The 17420-nt window shown below is 40.7% G+C and overlaps 1 protein-coding gene across 1 annotated transcript in view; it reads right to left on the reverse strand.

Moving 5' to 3' along the window:
* Positions 1 to 17420, reverse strand: part of LOC115761481 (segmentation protein cap'n'collar) — a 42166-nt gene that overhangs the window by 13919 nt on the left and 10827 nt on the right. Inside the window, exons 4-5 of the mRNA XM_030703248.1 lie at positions 13237 to 13464; positions 12498 to 12588 (exon numbers count right to left, since the gene is read on the reverse strand). Coding sequence (XP_030559108.1) covers positions 12498 to 12588; positions 13237 to 13464 — 319 coding nt within the window. The remainder of the gene's footprint in view (positions 1 to 12497; positions 12589 to 13236; positions 13465 to 17420) is intronic.

Raw genomic sequence — 17420 nt, forward strand, 5'->3', positions numbered from 1 at the left:
TAATTTATGATTCGTTTTGACAGCTCCGAGTTCGAAATGCAGAAATATAAATATGAGGCAAACAAATTAAAGTGCTCTAGTCGGGCATGCTCGACTAGTGGATGCCCAGTACCGGGCGCCGAGCTGCACTTACAGGCAATCGAGCCTCTTGGGCAAACTGCGGATGTACTTCTTCTTCCCCTAGTCGCAAACTATGGTAATAGCGTCCTTGATTAACTTCGGTTTTGGTATTCCGATCCTTATCAAATTTTTAGGGCCAACAATGAGTGAATCGGATATATACTACTCGACAGCCTACAACTTAGGAGTCTCTAGCTCGTATAGTCCCCGAGATATGCTATCCAAAAGCTAAAATATTCTGGACTCGACAACCTACAACTAATTTAGATATGCTAAACACATGATATCGATATAGATTCTTATCGTTTTCTGGAAAACCCTGTGCTTGATATAGGCAAGTCTCAAGCTCTGATAGTTCACAGGATCTACCAAGAGTAGCTGAAGCTGCTTTCTAGCTGCCTATTACACACCTCAATCAAATAACTATTCCAAAGCTTCTGTATCGCTTACAATAGCTGAGAGCGGAATGGGCCACAAAATATTGACCAAAGTTAAATATTTGCATTGGGGTAACGAAATGGGAAATGGGAGACCACATTATCAGTAAATGACTACTTAACATCGCCTTCAATTCCACGAAAGGTTGTGTCCAAAAGTGGTAGCTCGACAAACTAAATAATAAATATAAATATGTGGCTCAAACGGTCGCAAGAAACTGGTGGGCGCACCACAAAACCAGGCACTCGACCAGACCATATCTAGATAAAAAAAAAAAAAGAAGAAATAATGGAAAAAAGAAGGAACAAAAAACTTGGTCGGGTCCGCTCAAGTGCTGTGACGACGCTCACGACCTTTGCGGCTGGCACTTGAGTAGGGTCAGAAAATTAGAATAAATAAACGGGCCGCATGGCTGGAACAATTCTTTCTCAAGGTTATTCTTACGATTGGTTACAAAATACATTCCATTGCGACCATTTTCTGGCCAACACACACACACTCACACACACACACACACACACACAGACAGAACACGACTGTTTGGCCATGTTTTTTCTAGGCCTTAGCCTGTTATTTTAGGCCTGGCATTTAATTCGTTCTTTTTTTTTTTGGTAACAGTTTGGCTGTAATTTAACTACGCATGTGTGTGTGTGTGTGTGAGTGTGTTAACTGTTTATTTATCATTTTTGGGCTTGTTGTTTGTCTCTTCTGTTCTTAGCCATGTTGCCTGCATGTTTTGCTTGGCTTGGCCGCATTGTTGTAAATGTCTATAAAAATATTATTCGATTTGCCTTGCGTTTTGTTTGCTGTGTGCGTGTGTGTGTGCGTGCGTGTGTGTGCCGTCTGTCACCAGCAATTAAGCGACAACGGCCTAAAAGGTGTTGGACTTTGTTCACATATACGGCATTATAATATTTCCATAGCTCGTAAAAGGCGCTGATGGAATAGCTTTTGTTTGGGCTCTTCGCCTCGTTGGGCGTTCTCCAAGTTTTATTTTTGATTGCCTTTCAGGAAGTTTCATTCAACCAATGCTTAATGGGCTGGAATTGTCAACAGCTACTAGTGTTTGTGTGTGGGCGGGCGCGCGCCAGTATAACCAATATGCCTGCCTAATCAGATGCTATAGCAACTAAATTGGGTAAACATCCTGGGGGCGTGTGCCGTCGGCGGGAGAACGCGTTTGATAAAAGCCTTTTAGTGACTTTTCAAGTGCTTGAGGAAATAAGTTGAATTTATCTCAAAATTAAAAGAAAGCGTATATAAAGTGAAAGGCGTTAAGTTCTGGAGTTGTTTTTAAGCAAAAAATTAAAATTAATAAAAAATGGAAAGAGCTACATGTGATGATATGCAGATAAAGTTGTTCATTAGACTTTTGTGAATTATTAGCAAGACTCTTTTTAAAGTTTAGACAAGTTTAGGTAAGTTACAACTACTTACAAGCATTCTGTAGGCATACCTTTTTTATATTTTGGGATCAATGAATTTATAAGTATAATTGAGGATTTGAGCCTGTGCTGAGACTTAAGGAATAAACCCTATTGAGTGGGTGGAACTTTGTAGTCTATATAATAGAAAATCTCGAGTTCCTTTTGAATGGCAAGTTTTCTTTAAATTTTAAGTAAACTACTTAGTTTTAAATATAAAATAGCAAATTTGGTGGTTGTAGAGATTCTGGACTCTGAGTTCAGTGCGTTTTTACCTGAGGCAAATGCTTTTCATAATGTACTTTAACTCATACAAATTTGGGTTCTGCACAATGGATTTACGAATTTGTGCGAAAAAAAACTAATTGAAATGCTGAAAGAGAAATGAATAGAACAATTTGTCGTATGAATTTAAAGGAAAGCAATGCCTAAATAAATAAAAACCCAAGCCAAACATGTTTTGTTTTCTGAGCTCAGAATCGGAGTTATCTTAACATAAGTTAAGACTTTAACAGCCCCCATTCAGGCATAGTTCTCTCTCTCTATAAGCAGCAGAAACTCTGTAACAATATTCGCAGACCGACTCAAGTTGTTGCAGCCTGTCATAATTAACAACAACTGCTTCGATCTTATAGATGGAAATGTTGCAATGCCAGCTGACAAAAACGAATATCAAAATAATGCGGTCAAATCAATTGATTGTTGCAGCTCCGTCAAAAACCATAAAAAATAATAAATAGACGAAGGCGATTCGTACAAACCTTTTTTTTATGCAATTGCAATTGCAATTTATGCGAGCGTGGCTGTAAAATATATTTTTGTAATCCAAACAAAGGCAACAACAGTCAAAAAGTGTGAATCGGGGGTTTTTTTTTTTTTTTTTTTTTTTTTGCTAGCCTTTTGTTGCGCAGATTGAACACAAAATTGTTGCAATAAATGCCGATTGTTGTTGTTGTTGTTGGGATTGTTGTTGTTTTTACAACTCTTTGACAATTATGTAATGTCGGGCTATGTGTGTGTTGCAGAAACAACAATCACAGCGGCAACAACAACATATAAACAATAACAGTTTCCGCTGCAGACTTTTGCACAATCTGATTGTTCGATATTGAAAATGAATTTTTGTTGATTATTTTGTCGTATTTGGTTTTTTGTCTCGTCGCTGGCTCTTTAGAATCGCACAATGGTCACAGTTGAGGCAGCGCCTGGCTTGGTTGGGTTGCCTATTGTTAGCACTAAGTTGCAGCCTGTTTAACGTTTGATAACTCCTATTATTTATGCCATATAGCGAGACTTTCACTTTTTCCGCACTTGATGCGGTTATGTGGTTGCATTTATTGTTGTGTTTGCATATATGTGTATATATTATATATATTTTATAATTTTTTATGTTTAGTCTTCACACAGTTTGTTGCACAGCGGCTTAAGCCAGCTCTTCGAATTAGCCAGTAAATCACCTGACTTTATTTTTCTGGAATGTCACTTGTCATTTGCCGCAGCATAAATTGCTTCGTTTTTTATAAATATATATGTGTGTATATTTATTTTTAAGCACGCCCACGTTAAAAAACACAGCACAAAACGTGGCTTCTTTTTCTTCTTCTTTGAACGAATTCTTTAGCAGCAAACGAACGCGCGCGCGTCAAGCGTTGAGCGTTTCTCGAGCGTTTATAAAAATTCAAATACGATTCTAAATGCCTTGACGGCGGCTTCGCACCATGGCGGCCGCTGCGACGTCGGCAGCGAAGCCAGCACAAAAGAGAAATGGCGTTGCCAGCTCAAGCAGGCGCAACAGCAGCAAGCGCAAGCGAGACAACTATATGCACTTCCTCTCCGTGCTTGTGTGTGTGCGTGTGTGCTGCTGCAGCTTCTGCTGCCGCGACGCGGCCTTTGTTCATGCGCACAAGCAGCAGCCGCTGTGTGTCTGTGTGTGTGTGTGCATGTGTGCCGCAGAGGCGGAGCTTAGCTGCTTCGTGCATATGTATTTGCGTTTGACTGCGTTACTTTTGCTTTTGGCTGTGTTGTTGTTGCTGCTGCTTTTTTAATATGGACGCGTCTTGCGGAAAAACAATGAGAAAAAAGCTAAAAAAAAACTGGTTTATACTATTCTATTTGACGGGTTTTCAGTTTTTGAACCTTTTTTTTCTGCCGTAGTTAAAAACACGATCTAATCAAGTAATTAAAGTTACGAGTGGGCTTAAAGAAATTTCGAAGCGGCAGGATAAAAAGCGTCAATGGCAACTTTTAATTAAAAATAAGCTAATGGAAATTAAAAAATTCAAGACATGTATTTGAATAATTAAAGCCTGAAGAAATCTAGACGAATGCAAAATGTCTTAGTTAAAATGTAAAACGAAAATGAAGTAAACCCAGAAAATAAATAAAACTAAAACGCTTTAGCATGGAAACTCAAATTTTCAATAAAGCAATTAAGTAAATACTAAGCAAATTTGTAGCATAATGAAAAACCCTTGACTTCATCAACGCAATTTCTGGCATGCAAATTGAAGCTTTAAGCAAATAATTAAACAAAGAAACCGCATTTAACAAAATATATAAATGAAAACTGAACGATAACGGTACAGATATATAGCATCGTTTCTATATATCATGTATTGGCAAATAGCGCAGCTGAAAAGCCTTCAGGCGCTGCCTCAACTCCCCGCCCTTTGCCTGCAATGTGCGCAGCTTCTCCTGATGCGTCTCGAGCAGCGCCAATTGATCAGTAAGTACCGTTAGCTGCTCATTAAGCTCGCCGCGTTGGTGCTCCATTTCGAGTTGGAGCTGTTGCACCGAGCGCGTCATTTGTTGCCTCACCTGTTGGCCAAAGCCAGCCGCCGTTTGTGGCACACTTTCGCGCAGGCGACGCTGCAGATGGCGCGTGTATTGGGTCTTGAAGCTGAGCTCCTGCGCCCGCGGCGTCCAGGTGACCAGCTCGTAGGCGTAAAAGGAGCCTGCGACTGCGCCCAGAGCCAGCAGCAGACGCCAGCCCAAAACGCGCGCCAACACGCCGCTCAGCAGCAACATGGCGCCCGTGGAGTTCTCAGAGTCCAGCAGACGCCAAGTGTCACTTGGAGGCCTCAGCTTCAGGTGCTCCTCGTGCATTCCATTCAATTGCTTCGGCGGCGCCAGCAGCGGCAACGGCATCTTGTCCTGAATGCGCTTCATAATGGCTGCCATGCCCCACGAGAAGCGAAACTCGAGATCCGCTTGAAAGCTTGACATTAGCTGCTGGCAGTCCAGTGCACAATAAAGCTGCACGGGCAGCTCGCTTGTTGGACTCAATTGCAGCACTTGCTGCTGCAGCAGCTGGCCAAGCTGCGCCTCCACTTGCTGCATCAGCTGTTGCTCGAGATGGACGCCTAGCAGACGCTGATAATGCTGCAATTCGCGCTGCAGCTGCGGCTGAAAATTGTGGCGAAACTGCTGCACGACGAGGGGCAGACGCAAGATTTGCTCTTGCAACAGCTGTGCGGCAAGTTTGATGGTCTGCTCGCTTAGCTGGTCCACTTGCAGGCACAGCTCCTGCTGCCGCTGCATGATTTGCGTTTCCAGGCACTCGTAGCTTGCGGCAAGCGCAGCTTTTGCCGCCGTTTTCTCTGCACCTAGCTGGACCAGGCCTGTGGCCAGTTGCTGCAACAGTTCGTGCAGCTGAAGCAGCATCTCGGCTGCGCCGGCGCAATGCTGCTCGAATTTGGTGCGCAGTGCGCTCTGTGTAATGCATGCGGCAAATTCGCGCTCAAAACTGAGGAACTCCTCGTAACGCTGTTGCGCTCCGGGCGCACCAAAGCGACGCTCTTCCTCCTTTTGGGGTTGTTGCTGCTGTCTTAGGCGCAGCGTTTCCAGTGCCGAGACATGAAAGATGCGTCTGCGTGCCAGCTCCACGTTGGCATATATGCCCAGCTCCTCGACCAGCAGCTGGAGACAGCGTTGCGTATGCTGCGCACGCACCAGCTGCTCCAAGTGCGGCTCCAGCGTAGCTGCCGCATCCCAGCGATTGTTGAGTATGAACAGGTTGGGCCTGGACAGCTGCTGCGCGACAATGCGAAAGAATTGGCGCTCCACGCGCGACATTGTCGACTCGGCATTAAGCACCAGCACAAACACATCCGCATTCAGGCAATGCCGATCGATGCACTCGTCCAGCTGTGCGGTAACATCTACGCCGGGCGTATCGAGCAGCACCACATCGTGCGCTAGCAATCCACAGCTGCTGCTGGGCCAGCGAACGTGGAGCAGGCTGTGTGCGCTGAGCGCTCGACCCGAGTGCGCGCTGGCCAGATCGCGCAGGCAATTAATGCTCAGCTTCTGGCCATCGCTATCCTCGATCATGACATGGGCGGGCTCCTGCCTGGCGCTGGCCTCTACCTGACAAAAGCAGCTGGTCGTGTGCCCCATGGCGCTGGGCAGGATGCGTTCATGCAGCATGGCATTGATGACGGCGCTCTTGCCATTCGAGGTGCGTCCGAAGAAGGCGACCTTCATGCGTTTGCGCTGCAACATGGGGCAAATCGCTTTGATTCTCTGTATGCAAGCCAGCAGCTGATCCTGTATGCGTTCGTTGAGCAGATCCTTCAGGCCGGGCATGTCCTGCAGCTCAGCTACCACCAGCTGCAGGTGGCTGGCCATATCCTCGTATGTATTCAGCATTTCCAGCTTGGCCTGGCCAAATTCGCTGAGCATTGTGGACATTTTTGTGCTTAATCAGCTTTCCTTTCTTTTTTTTTTTTTACAAAATATAAATTATTTGAGCTCCAGTCTCTCGCATATATGGCATTTATATATTCGAATGATAAGTTTTCAGCTGAAAACTCTATTTTGATTTTCTTTCAATATGAGTTTCTGAACAAAGCGCTCAATTAAATATTTTTAAATATTCAAAAATCAATTTTTGATTTCGATTGAGCTTGAGATTAATTTTGTTGCCTTTCCTTTTTTAACTAAAATACATTGAGAGCTGAAGTATTTAAAAGTAACTTTGCAGAGAATTGTTTTTTGAGTTTCTTTGAGATAAGCTAAGGTATAAGCTATTTTGTAGGAGAGTCTCCAATTATAAATATATTGGGCAGCTTATAAATTATAAGATAATACAGTTTCAAATTCTAAATATGTTGGAAACTGAAGCTGAATACATAAAACTAATAAATAATTTACTGAAAAAAAAATTACCTAAGATTCATATTAAACTAAAAACTTTTTAAAGAAGTTCAAATTCAGTTTTTGGAAGTTTAAAGTAAAATCTTTAAATTTAATTCTTTTTATTATTCTTTAAGTATTTATTCCAAATTTTAAATATTATATTAATTTATTGTGAATATTTTTGTGTTTAAAGACAATTTCAGTATATCTAGAAGTTGTGCGTTAAAAATTTATTTAAACTGAATATTTGAAAACCGCCCGATCACACCCGTCCAATTAGTGAGCCCTCCAATTGACCTAAAAACTTAAACTGAAACTGAGTCAAAAGTTTTTCCCAATAAACAAAAATAACGCACACAAATTTATTTACACAAAAATTAACACAATTACCGCAATCAAATGGAGGCTTGTTTTTTATTTTTATTTTTAACACTATGAAAAAAGAGCAGGCAATATGCATTAGTGGGCCACTGAACTAATAGACAAGAGCGAGCCATGGCAATAATAATTTGGCCCAAACGACTATTTGGATTTGGTAAACTTCGAAAATAGACAGAGCGAGAGGGAGAGAAAGAGAGCGGGAGAGAGAGAGAGGGAAGTGATGTTGAAAAATTAGCAGCATCATCAGCAAGCGCTCAAGAGACTCGCATATGTTCAAACTTAGGAGTGGATAGATATAGATATATATATATATCTGTGTATATATGTATGTACATATTGAACGAGCCAAGCTTGAATATGATTGTGTTTGGATCGCTGGAGCGTTTCTCGAGTGCGCCATTACAACTTAATTAGTTTAAATTGTTGGAACGTCCGATGGCTCAAAGAGCTTCAGCCGCCATTGTGACTACTAAACCAAAGAAAGAGAGAGCGAGACACAGAGAGAGCGAGAGAGAAATGATAAACAAATTGTTTGAGGCAATTTCCGGTGAAAGAGACGCTGCACATCTAAGCAAATGCACTTGAATATTTAAGTGGCTTGCCAACACTGTTACCGTTTAGACATTTCACTTTCGCACACTGGCTGGCCAATTGCATGGCATGAACTTGCATTTCGCCGCACCATAACCTCAAATTGAGCGCCAGTGCGCAACAATTATGACAAGACAGATCTGATCTAGTGTCAACAATGAAATTGCTGAAAACATCAAACACAATATGTGTAAATAAAGCACATGAGTTGCGACAAAAATATATTCCAGAGAAGCTGCGACATGAATGAACGACAACTAATTAACATACATGCATATGTGTGCATGTATGTGCATGTGTTTGTGTAATCCTTAGAGCCAGTTGTGGGTCAATTGGCTAATTGAATTACTTCAGAAATTATGCAATTCTCAACTAGTTTTGGCAATAGCCTGCCGCATCTTGTTAGGCTGCAGCCGTTGAGAGGCTTTGGAGCATAAAACACTTGAAAGCGATACGATTATGCAGCAAAATATGTGCGTCTGACCGGGCCTCTGCTGCACCCCCTCTACCCCTCCACCACACTACTTGTCTGTCTGGGTCTGTCTGTTTGTTGTTGTTTTTGTCAGCATGTAAAAAATTCTCTTTTTTTTTTTTTTGTAAATTTGTAACGTAATGCTGACCAAGTAGAATTTTTTTTCGAACAATTTCTATGCTGCCCGAATTGAAGCAGACAGACAACAGGGAGCAGAGTTTCGAATGTTGCACTAGAACAGACAGGAAGGGGGCAGCAGACATATCCTCAATAGGTGCCGCTCGGGGCACCAGCTGTTTTATAATAATTTTCATCATTTCTGTTTTGTTGTTATTGCATGTAGGCGAGGTCGTTACAATAAGTGGAACTTGTCTGCACTGCCCTTGAGTTTGTCTAGAACTAGCAGGGAGAACGTCGAAAATGCGGGCAATTGACATGAAAATTTTGAAACGGAAAATGCATTGGGCTTCTTTGTATTTCAAATAGTATTAGATTAATTAAAACAGTCTGCTCTTAGAAATAGAAGTGATATGATTTTAGAGAATCTGCTAACTGGGAAAAGTATTTGATTCAATGATTAAGAAACCCAAATATGTTATCGTCATTATTTTTCCTTTGAATGCATCACATCTCCTTTCGCAACACTAAACTCAAATGCAAATTTTCAAGTGTGGGAAAGCGCGCGCTAGAATGTTCACTAGAAATTTAGTTTATAAATTTTGGTTCAGGTTATTTCCTTCCATTATATCCTTTTCTAAAGAATAAATTTCTCAACACTTTCAAAAATTACATGCTGTTTTACAACTCTTATATTTAATATATTTTGGTGCAACTGTACAAGTGTTGGATAATGTCTTAAGACCTAAAATAACCAATCAAAATAGAACATTTTCTGCTTCTAGACATGTGTGAATGGCCGTTAGCTGTATCAGATTTCAGCTGTGGTCAATAAACCCGCGTAGCTTGGCAGCCCAAACTGATTGCATAATGGAATTTAAGCTACCATATTTATAGCCATAGGTGTATATGCGAAAGATCTATAACATAATTGAGAATAAGAGCATTTTTTCAGTTGTTTTGTCCCGCGCGCACAGTGTCAAGTCATGCTCCAAAAGTTGTCAACTGTGCGCAGTTGTATTATTCTAAGAAGTAAGAAAAAATAAAATAACACAAACTGGTTGAATTCCAACTGAATCAATGTAATCAGATTTGTGAACAAACGATGGATCGTTGAATCTCTGGGAGCGCAACCAGCAGATAAATACTAAAAACTGTACTAGAAAATATTAAAACGAAAAAGAAAAAAAAACTTAAGGAAAACAAACAGCATTGATTACAAGCATCGAAAGGCGAGACAAAATCTCGGCACATGAGATCCGAGCAACTTAATTATGACAATGGATCCATCGAGACATATGCCAATGACAAGGCGTTATGTGCCCAGGACAATGGCTAGCAACAGCTTCATTAGCAACAGGATTCTAGCAAAATGGGAAAAAGGCGACAAAAGTTGAAATTAATGAAAAGTCGCTGACTTTAAAAACATAACACCTAAAAGATACCTGTGCGTTCTTTTGACTCGGCAACTACAAAGAAGCAGAGAACCAGCCGAAAATTAACTATATACAAGTACAAGGAATAGTATCTATTGGTACGCTACCAATTCATGTGCATGCATTCAATAGATAGTTATGGCTGTAATTGAACTGAAACAAAATTAAAGATACAAAAATGACTTTCATTTTAGTCGCTGGGCCAAAGCCAGAGCCAAACGCATGGAACAATAGCTAATGCCGCATATCGCAGCAGCGGGCGCGGCGGCCCGGGCAAAGGGTCCGCCATACAGATTCAGATTCACGTACACGGTATTCCATGGGTAACACTCTGGGGAATTTGGATACGCATAAGCATTCAAACAAAAGCGTGTGAATGCGTGCCTCGAATCCGATATTAATCTGGCCATAGACCAATAGCATTGGCCAGAGCCAAACGTTTGCGGGGCGCGCATCAATGGATTTTTAATAAATGGCCAAAGAAAATAATAAATAGCAATTTGAGTCGAAAGTGTGCGACTAGCAGATACCCAGTATTATCTTGTCGCTGCTTTGATCAGCCCACACTTTGTAAATTTAATTCCTAAATAACTTTTGCATTTGTTGTTCAAGCTTTAAAAAATGTTCAGTCACATAGAAACTGGAAACTAAAACGCAAATTTTGCGATGCTAACTTTTAAAATATTTTAAAAAAATATCAATCGATATTTATCGATGTTAAAGAGGCGGAGGGTTATCGGTGTAACTGAATCGTTGCCTTCATACTCTATATAGACTGAGACTCGACTGCTGTGATGGTAATCTGTGGTATAAATGGAACATTGCATACCAGAGAGTATGCCCTGTTTTTAAGCATACTCAATACGTACAGGGTATACGAAATTAATAACAAGAAGCAGCGTAAATGCCTATGAATAGCTAACGATATACGAAATACAAATACGGGACACGTTTGCTGACTTCCAGCTTATCTTGATGCTGTTGGTGGTGGTGGTGGTGGTCCTGGATTTTGGTGGTGGCTTTGCGATATCCTACAAAATGGCTGCCGGGATATGCACAGGGGAGTACTTGGGTGGGGAGGCGTTAGGGGGGGGGGGGGGGGGGGTTAGTTTCGAGACTCGATAAGCCTGTTCCATGGCAGCAAACAGGCAGGGCAAACGATACGAATATGTTGCCAGTAAGTTGGGTGGTTTTGGCCCACGGCCCTGGGTCTTATGTACAGCTTATAGGCCAAAGTTGAAATACATCTTATACAAACACACAGGCACACAAACACACATATATACAGCTGTGCATATGTATATTATATATGAGTATAATTTTTGGCGAATCATGTTTCGTTCATTTTTCAAAAGAAAAATGTTGCATGCGACGGCGGCAGCTACTTTTACTGCCACTGGCTGTGCCACTGCCAGAGCCAGAGCCAGAGCCATAGCCAGAGCCATTTCCACAGCTCCCTTCTGCTTGCCGCTTCAGTTACAATTTCAATCCCAATCCGGGCCCTACTTGGGCTGTGTTAATAATAAAAGTTCGTGTGCGTGTCAAAGTTTGTTTGAAAGGCAGCCGCTTGGATATGAAATTGGGCGCGGTTCCAGGCAGATTAGCTGAGCAGCCAGCGAGGCCAGAGGCCGCCCCAATGGCAGCGGCTTTATCGATATCAGACAAATGGAGCATATGAAGGTGGAGAAATGTCGAGCTCAAGTCTGCGGGCAAACGATGCTAACGCCAAAGCGGTGGGGTGTGCTGGGTGTGGGTTGAAGAAAAAGCTCATTTTTCTTTTAATTTTCGTGCCTGTCAACTCAAAATGCCTACATTCATTTATAAAAACGTCCCGAAAATACACGCTTCACAATGGCGTCGCCCAGCAGTGGTGGCCCCCCTGCAGTAGCACTTCCCACACCTCACCCCCTTTGCCAGAACAGGCAGGATAATCCATTTTCGTTAATATAAAAGAGCAGCAGCAGCAGCAGCAGCTGGCAGACATTTTGGCAGGATTTAGCGCACTTAGTTTATATTAAAAATTTGCTTTGTTAGATTATGAAATAAAAGTTTTAACAGGTTAAAGATATTCCTATACCGTATAAAGATCCTATAGCATTTACTTAAAGACCTGAATGAAAGAAACCATGCTGCAAGTGCGACCTGTCTAACTTATAATCTGCTTATCTCTGGCTTTTGAAAGGGAAATGTAATGCCAAAAAGATATAGCCCCAATTTTAATGTATCTCGGATAAGATAACACTGTCCATAAATCTTTCACGTTGTTTGTCTGCGCACAACTATAAAAGACAGCAACAATAACAACGCTCTTGTAATTAAGCGGGGGGCGGACATAATCATAACTAACAACCATGAATATATAAGCTCTAATTAGCTTACCAGTTTCATTATCAATCGTAAAGGGTATGCCATTCCATTCATTCGATAGTTCATCCAGGTCTTGCGGCGGCTTCTTCTCATCAATCGAGGGCTGTAAATGTTTTTCAATGATTACTTAAGCTTTCAATCTAGATATAGCATAGATTTAGTTAAACCAAAAGCTTAACAAAAGTTCTGACATAAGAATTGCTCCAAGTACTTATCGATAAATGTATCGATTTTCTGTTAGGCTTTAATATGTTACCAATAATTTCAAATGTAATGTCAAATAGTGAATGGTCATAAATTTGTCGATTACTACGACCACTTAGAGCGCAACAATTGAAGATTTTAGTGCCTATCGATAAATTGATCGATAAATACGATGGTTGAAAGCTCAATTAAAGAAGGTTTTATAATGGAAAATTGGCATTATAACAAAAGCTGTTGCAGCTTAAAAATGTTTCTTAGGATTTCAGAGTGAACATTACATTTATATGCCTATCGATAAATTTATCGATTAATATGACAAGTTAATAATTAAGGAACTCATGTTGGCAAATTAAAGTTACAGCTTATGAAGCTGAAAAAATAAGCCCATTTACGATTAAATATTCCAATAATAAGCGAGCATTTGTTTATCGATAAGCAATCGCTTGGATATTATAAGGTATTCATTATCGCAAACTGCGTCTTAATGTTTAGCTTTTTTGTTAACTGTGCAAAATTGTGAGTCACATGTAAATTTGCAGCTACTTGCCTCATTTTGATGCAGATCTGCCAAGGCTTTCAGCTTCTCGATATCATCGGTATCGTCAACATTCTTATCGGTCTCATCGGAGTTTTTCTTCTTGCTCTCCGCCTCTTCAGCGCGCTGCTTAACAGCACTATTGCCACTGGCATAGGAGGCATTGATAATCTCCTCCTGATCGAGACTAAAGCCCAAATCGACATCCTGCTTGTAAAGTACCTCAGCTATTTCACTCTCCTGTAAGATATAATACCAAAGGGATTAGTAGACATTCAGAAAACTTTGTTCTGGTTAAATAAATTGCGGCCACAAAAGATATACATATTATTAATATTACTATAATAAACTTAAAGTCTTATTTACAAGACATTTTCCATAGATGAACACTTTCATATTTCTAGGCAGTTGTTTTCTTTTTATTTGAATTGATAATATTTCAATTAATATTTTTGATAAAACACTTTAATTCCGTTGATTCACTTTGAATTTCAGTTTGTTTTTGTATTTGGATAATAGGCTTGCGCTCTTTAATGTCGTCTTTTTGGGCCAGTTTCTAAAGAGAGACTGACTATGAATCAGAAATTACACGACTCTGCTCTTCAGCTATATAATTTTTCACATTTTCTAAGGCGCCTTTAGTATTTCTTTTTTTTTCGCTGATAAGCCGTGTCTATAGATAAAAACTACGTCAGCGGACCGACGGTCGAACCAAGTGTTAAGGGCAAATACAAATTTATCAGTTAAAATTAGCTATGCGAATGCTCTTCATAGCAAAGAGCAAATTCTTATCAATTTGTTACTCTCTCTCGTTCTCTGTCTGTGTTAAGAGACATAATACACTTAAAAAAAAAAAAGAGCTGCATATAAATTTGAAATGAATGCAGACACATTTTGTCTGATGTGAGTTTATATTGAAATATTTGCAAATTCATGCCGAAATTTTTGTGGCCTCAAATTAAAGCGTTAATGATGCATTATTAACGCTGGCCGTAGCCAGTCTTCAGCCAAATTTTAATCCTTTTCCAGCCAGCAAGTCAAGCAGTCGAAGAAGAAAAAGAAACAAAACCATATTCGGAGAACGAAAACTGGGCGTCTTAAGCCGCCAAAGCAACACGGAAATTCTGCACTGGACAGCAGGTAGTTGTAGGGTACTAGTCGAGCCTGCTTGCTTGGCTATGCAGGGATAATCACAGGATAATGGCGCACATTAGAGCGCCGAGAGGAAACCGGGCAACCGGGCAATGACACAACATAACATGAAAAAAACATTCGACCAAATCATGACATTAAATGCCATTGATGGCTTAATTAAAATGATTTTCCCTAGCATTTCCCTCAGTCTACATATGTATATATTTCTATTTCTGCGCGCATTTTGTGTTTCTTTTTTTTTTTCTTTATTATTTAATTTTCCAAGCGACAGTTTTTTGTCTTCTTCCCATCCATTCGCTTTTTTAATGAAATTGTTCGGGCGCATTGTGAGGCTTTCTTGAACTTTTCTGCGCTATGTTGCACGTTCGTGAAACAAAAAGCAATCAATCATCGGCTCTGTGTTTATGTGTGTATGTGTGTTCGGCTGTGTCTGTGTGTGTGTGTGGGACCACGCCTATCTCCTGGATTAGTCAGCAGTATCCGAGCGAGCATGGCGGCGGCATCATTGGTCTCCTCGGTCCAAAAAGGGCCGCCGCCGCCAACTGCTGCTTCTGAGCCCAATCAATTGCTGCCGCGCAATGCTGACAGCGACGCTGGCAGCGACGCGACTGCACCCTAGGGAGGATGAGTGTGTGTGTGTGTGTGTGTATATGTGTATGCCGGATTGGTCCCCTTTGAAACGGTGCACATGCTGCGCGTTGCGCATGTTCGTTAAAAATGAGCAATTAAACGAGTGACAGAGAGAGGAAGCGCGTATGCGACAAACAGAGAGAGAGAGAGAGAGAGAGTAAAAGGGAGACAGAGAGCGGACAGCTTGTGTGAGCCCTGTTGCTACTGCTGCTTATTAGGGATCTATTGTCGGTCAGTTTGAGGGCGTGTGAGTAAAAGACAGAACATTGCTTATCGCTAGAAAGCAGAGGGTATATTTCGGCCTTTAGCCGGGATGCGGGGTATGTGTGTAAAAGTCAGTTAAAGAGAATTCTGCTCATCTTATAAATCTTAATCTAACCTTACACATGCAAGTCACACAGATAACAAAGTTTAACGAGCTTAAAGCTCAGCTTAGTTATGAAGTGCGTTTGCCTTTAAGCTTTTCAGAATGTGCACTAACACATGTACAGTTATTAATACACGAGCAAGTAACAAAGTAATACTGCTATTACCATGAATATTAACATTCATGTTAAAATTAATATGAACATATTTCAACTTTCGCCAAACTCATTTAAATACTTTCAAGAAAATTCATTTTTTTAAGAGAGCTACATTTTATAAAGTTTTGAGCAATGCATACTTTTATTAATCACGAAATAGATGAGTGATACCCCATTGGAATAAAATTGGAATTGTTTAGAGCTTAATACGTAACGGACCGATAAAGATATCACACATATTTATAGCCTTATCAAAGGCAAGCACTTAAGAAAAGTACGTGACGTTTTTGATGGAATCAATAAGTTAATATCAATATATATATAGACTATATAGATTTGCAAGTTTGGGCAGACTGCAAAACGGCCAGACTTATCTTGAAAATTTGCATAAATTAATATGAAAACTATGCGTGGCTAAAAATAAAGAAATTTATTATTTGTGTAACACTTAAAAAAACTAATTCTAAAGTTTATCTGTTAGGACCATCAGGAAATGTTTATTATCTATAATAAAAACATTCTGGTTTCTAAGTAGATTTATTTTCTCAAGTGTAAGATCGCAATCTCTGCCGATGTTTTGCAGAGATCATTTGCAAAAACTATTTCACAACAGGCTGGCAGGCAACAAGTAGCACAGTCTAGCGATAAAGCCGTCAACTGATAAAACACACATTTATAAAGTGCAATAGACTATCGCTAAGAAGCACACACATTTGCATTCATATGTATCTATGAGGTTGAAATGTATCTGAATGACCTTGGATTCTGAATGTTGCAGCAATAAAATTGAATTGAATTTTATTCAAAATATCAAGACGGACAGCCAAGACGACACGTGAGACGCCTCGGCTATGTCGAAGCCATTTGATAAATTGTGAATAATAAACGACATGTGTAGTCGACATTGATAAGGCCCTCTTGGCGGGCGATAAGGTGTCAGATTAGATTCTACTTTGAGAATAACAAATGTTTGGTAATCGTTTCGTGGTGGCAAGTTCGGAGTTAATCAATCAACATTTATGTATGTGCATCAAAATATTGACACTTGCTGCATTTTGTTGCAACAATTAGTGCGCCATTAACAGAGCTGACCGCAAAAAGTCAAAAGGCGATCGAACGATTTTGTGGCAAGATAAATGTGTTTTTGATCCTCGCTTATTCTATGTGGCGGCAAATCACAAAAGTCTCAAGTGAAAGCAAATGTCGGTTGCCGTAGAAAGTGCAAAGGAAAAACATAAAAAAAAAATCAAGTAGAAGAAGACGGAGAGCGACAACAAGGAAAGGAAAGGCTCAGAGTTAAATGCAGCACTCAGTTGCCGACTAAGGCTAAAAGGTTGGCGAACGTCATTAATAAAGCCTCGCAAAGATTTTGATGACACCTGAACTGACAGCCGCACGAACGAGCCGGGCTCAGATCACTTCAGTGCATTTTGTATTTGTGAGATACACACGGACACACGGACACGGACAGGCGCAGGCGAACGGCAAGTGTGGTGACTGTGGCGCATATTAATCATGTGCTCGTCAAGCCTTCAGTCAGCCAGTCAGTCAGTCAGTCAGGCCTCAGTCTGTGCCCACCAACAAGGCAAACTGCTAACTCAAGTGGCCAACTGCAGTTTGTATCTTATAGATACAAATACATATCATAGATACACATGAACATATTGCACAATTATCCTGCGCACTTGCGGTTATAAGCGACAACGCCCCAAAATTTTAATAACCGTTCATTTGTGTCATCTTTTGGTCGCGGCATTCGATTGCGCTTTCATTATCAACATTCGCACTCAACACTCACGACTAGAGATGGGCGCGTGTCGCATTTAAACAATATCAATTGACACGATGTGGAGATACACGCAAGACGGCACAGCACGACTTTTACAA

This window comes from Drosophila novamexicana, unplaced genomic scaffold, assembly GCF_003285875.2.
Source record: "Drosophila novamexicana strain 15010-1031.04,08,12 unplaced genomic scaffold, DnovRS2.1 tig00000485-arrow-pilon, whole genome shotgun sequence".
Classification (NCBI taxonomy): Eukaryota; Metazoa; Arthropoda; class Insecta; order Diptera; family Drosophilidae; genus Drosophila; species Drosophila novamexicana.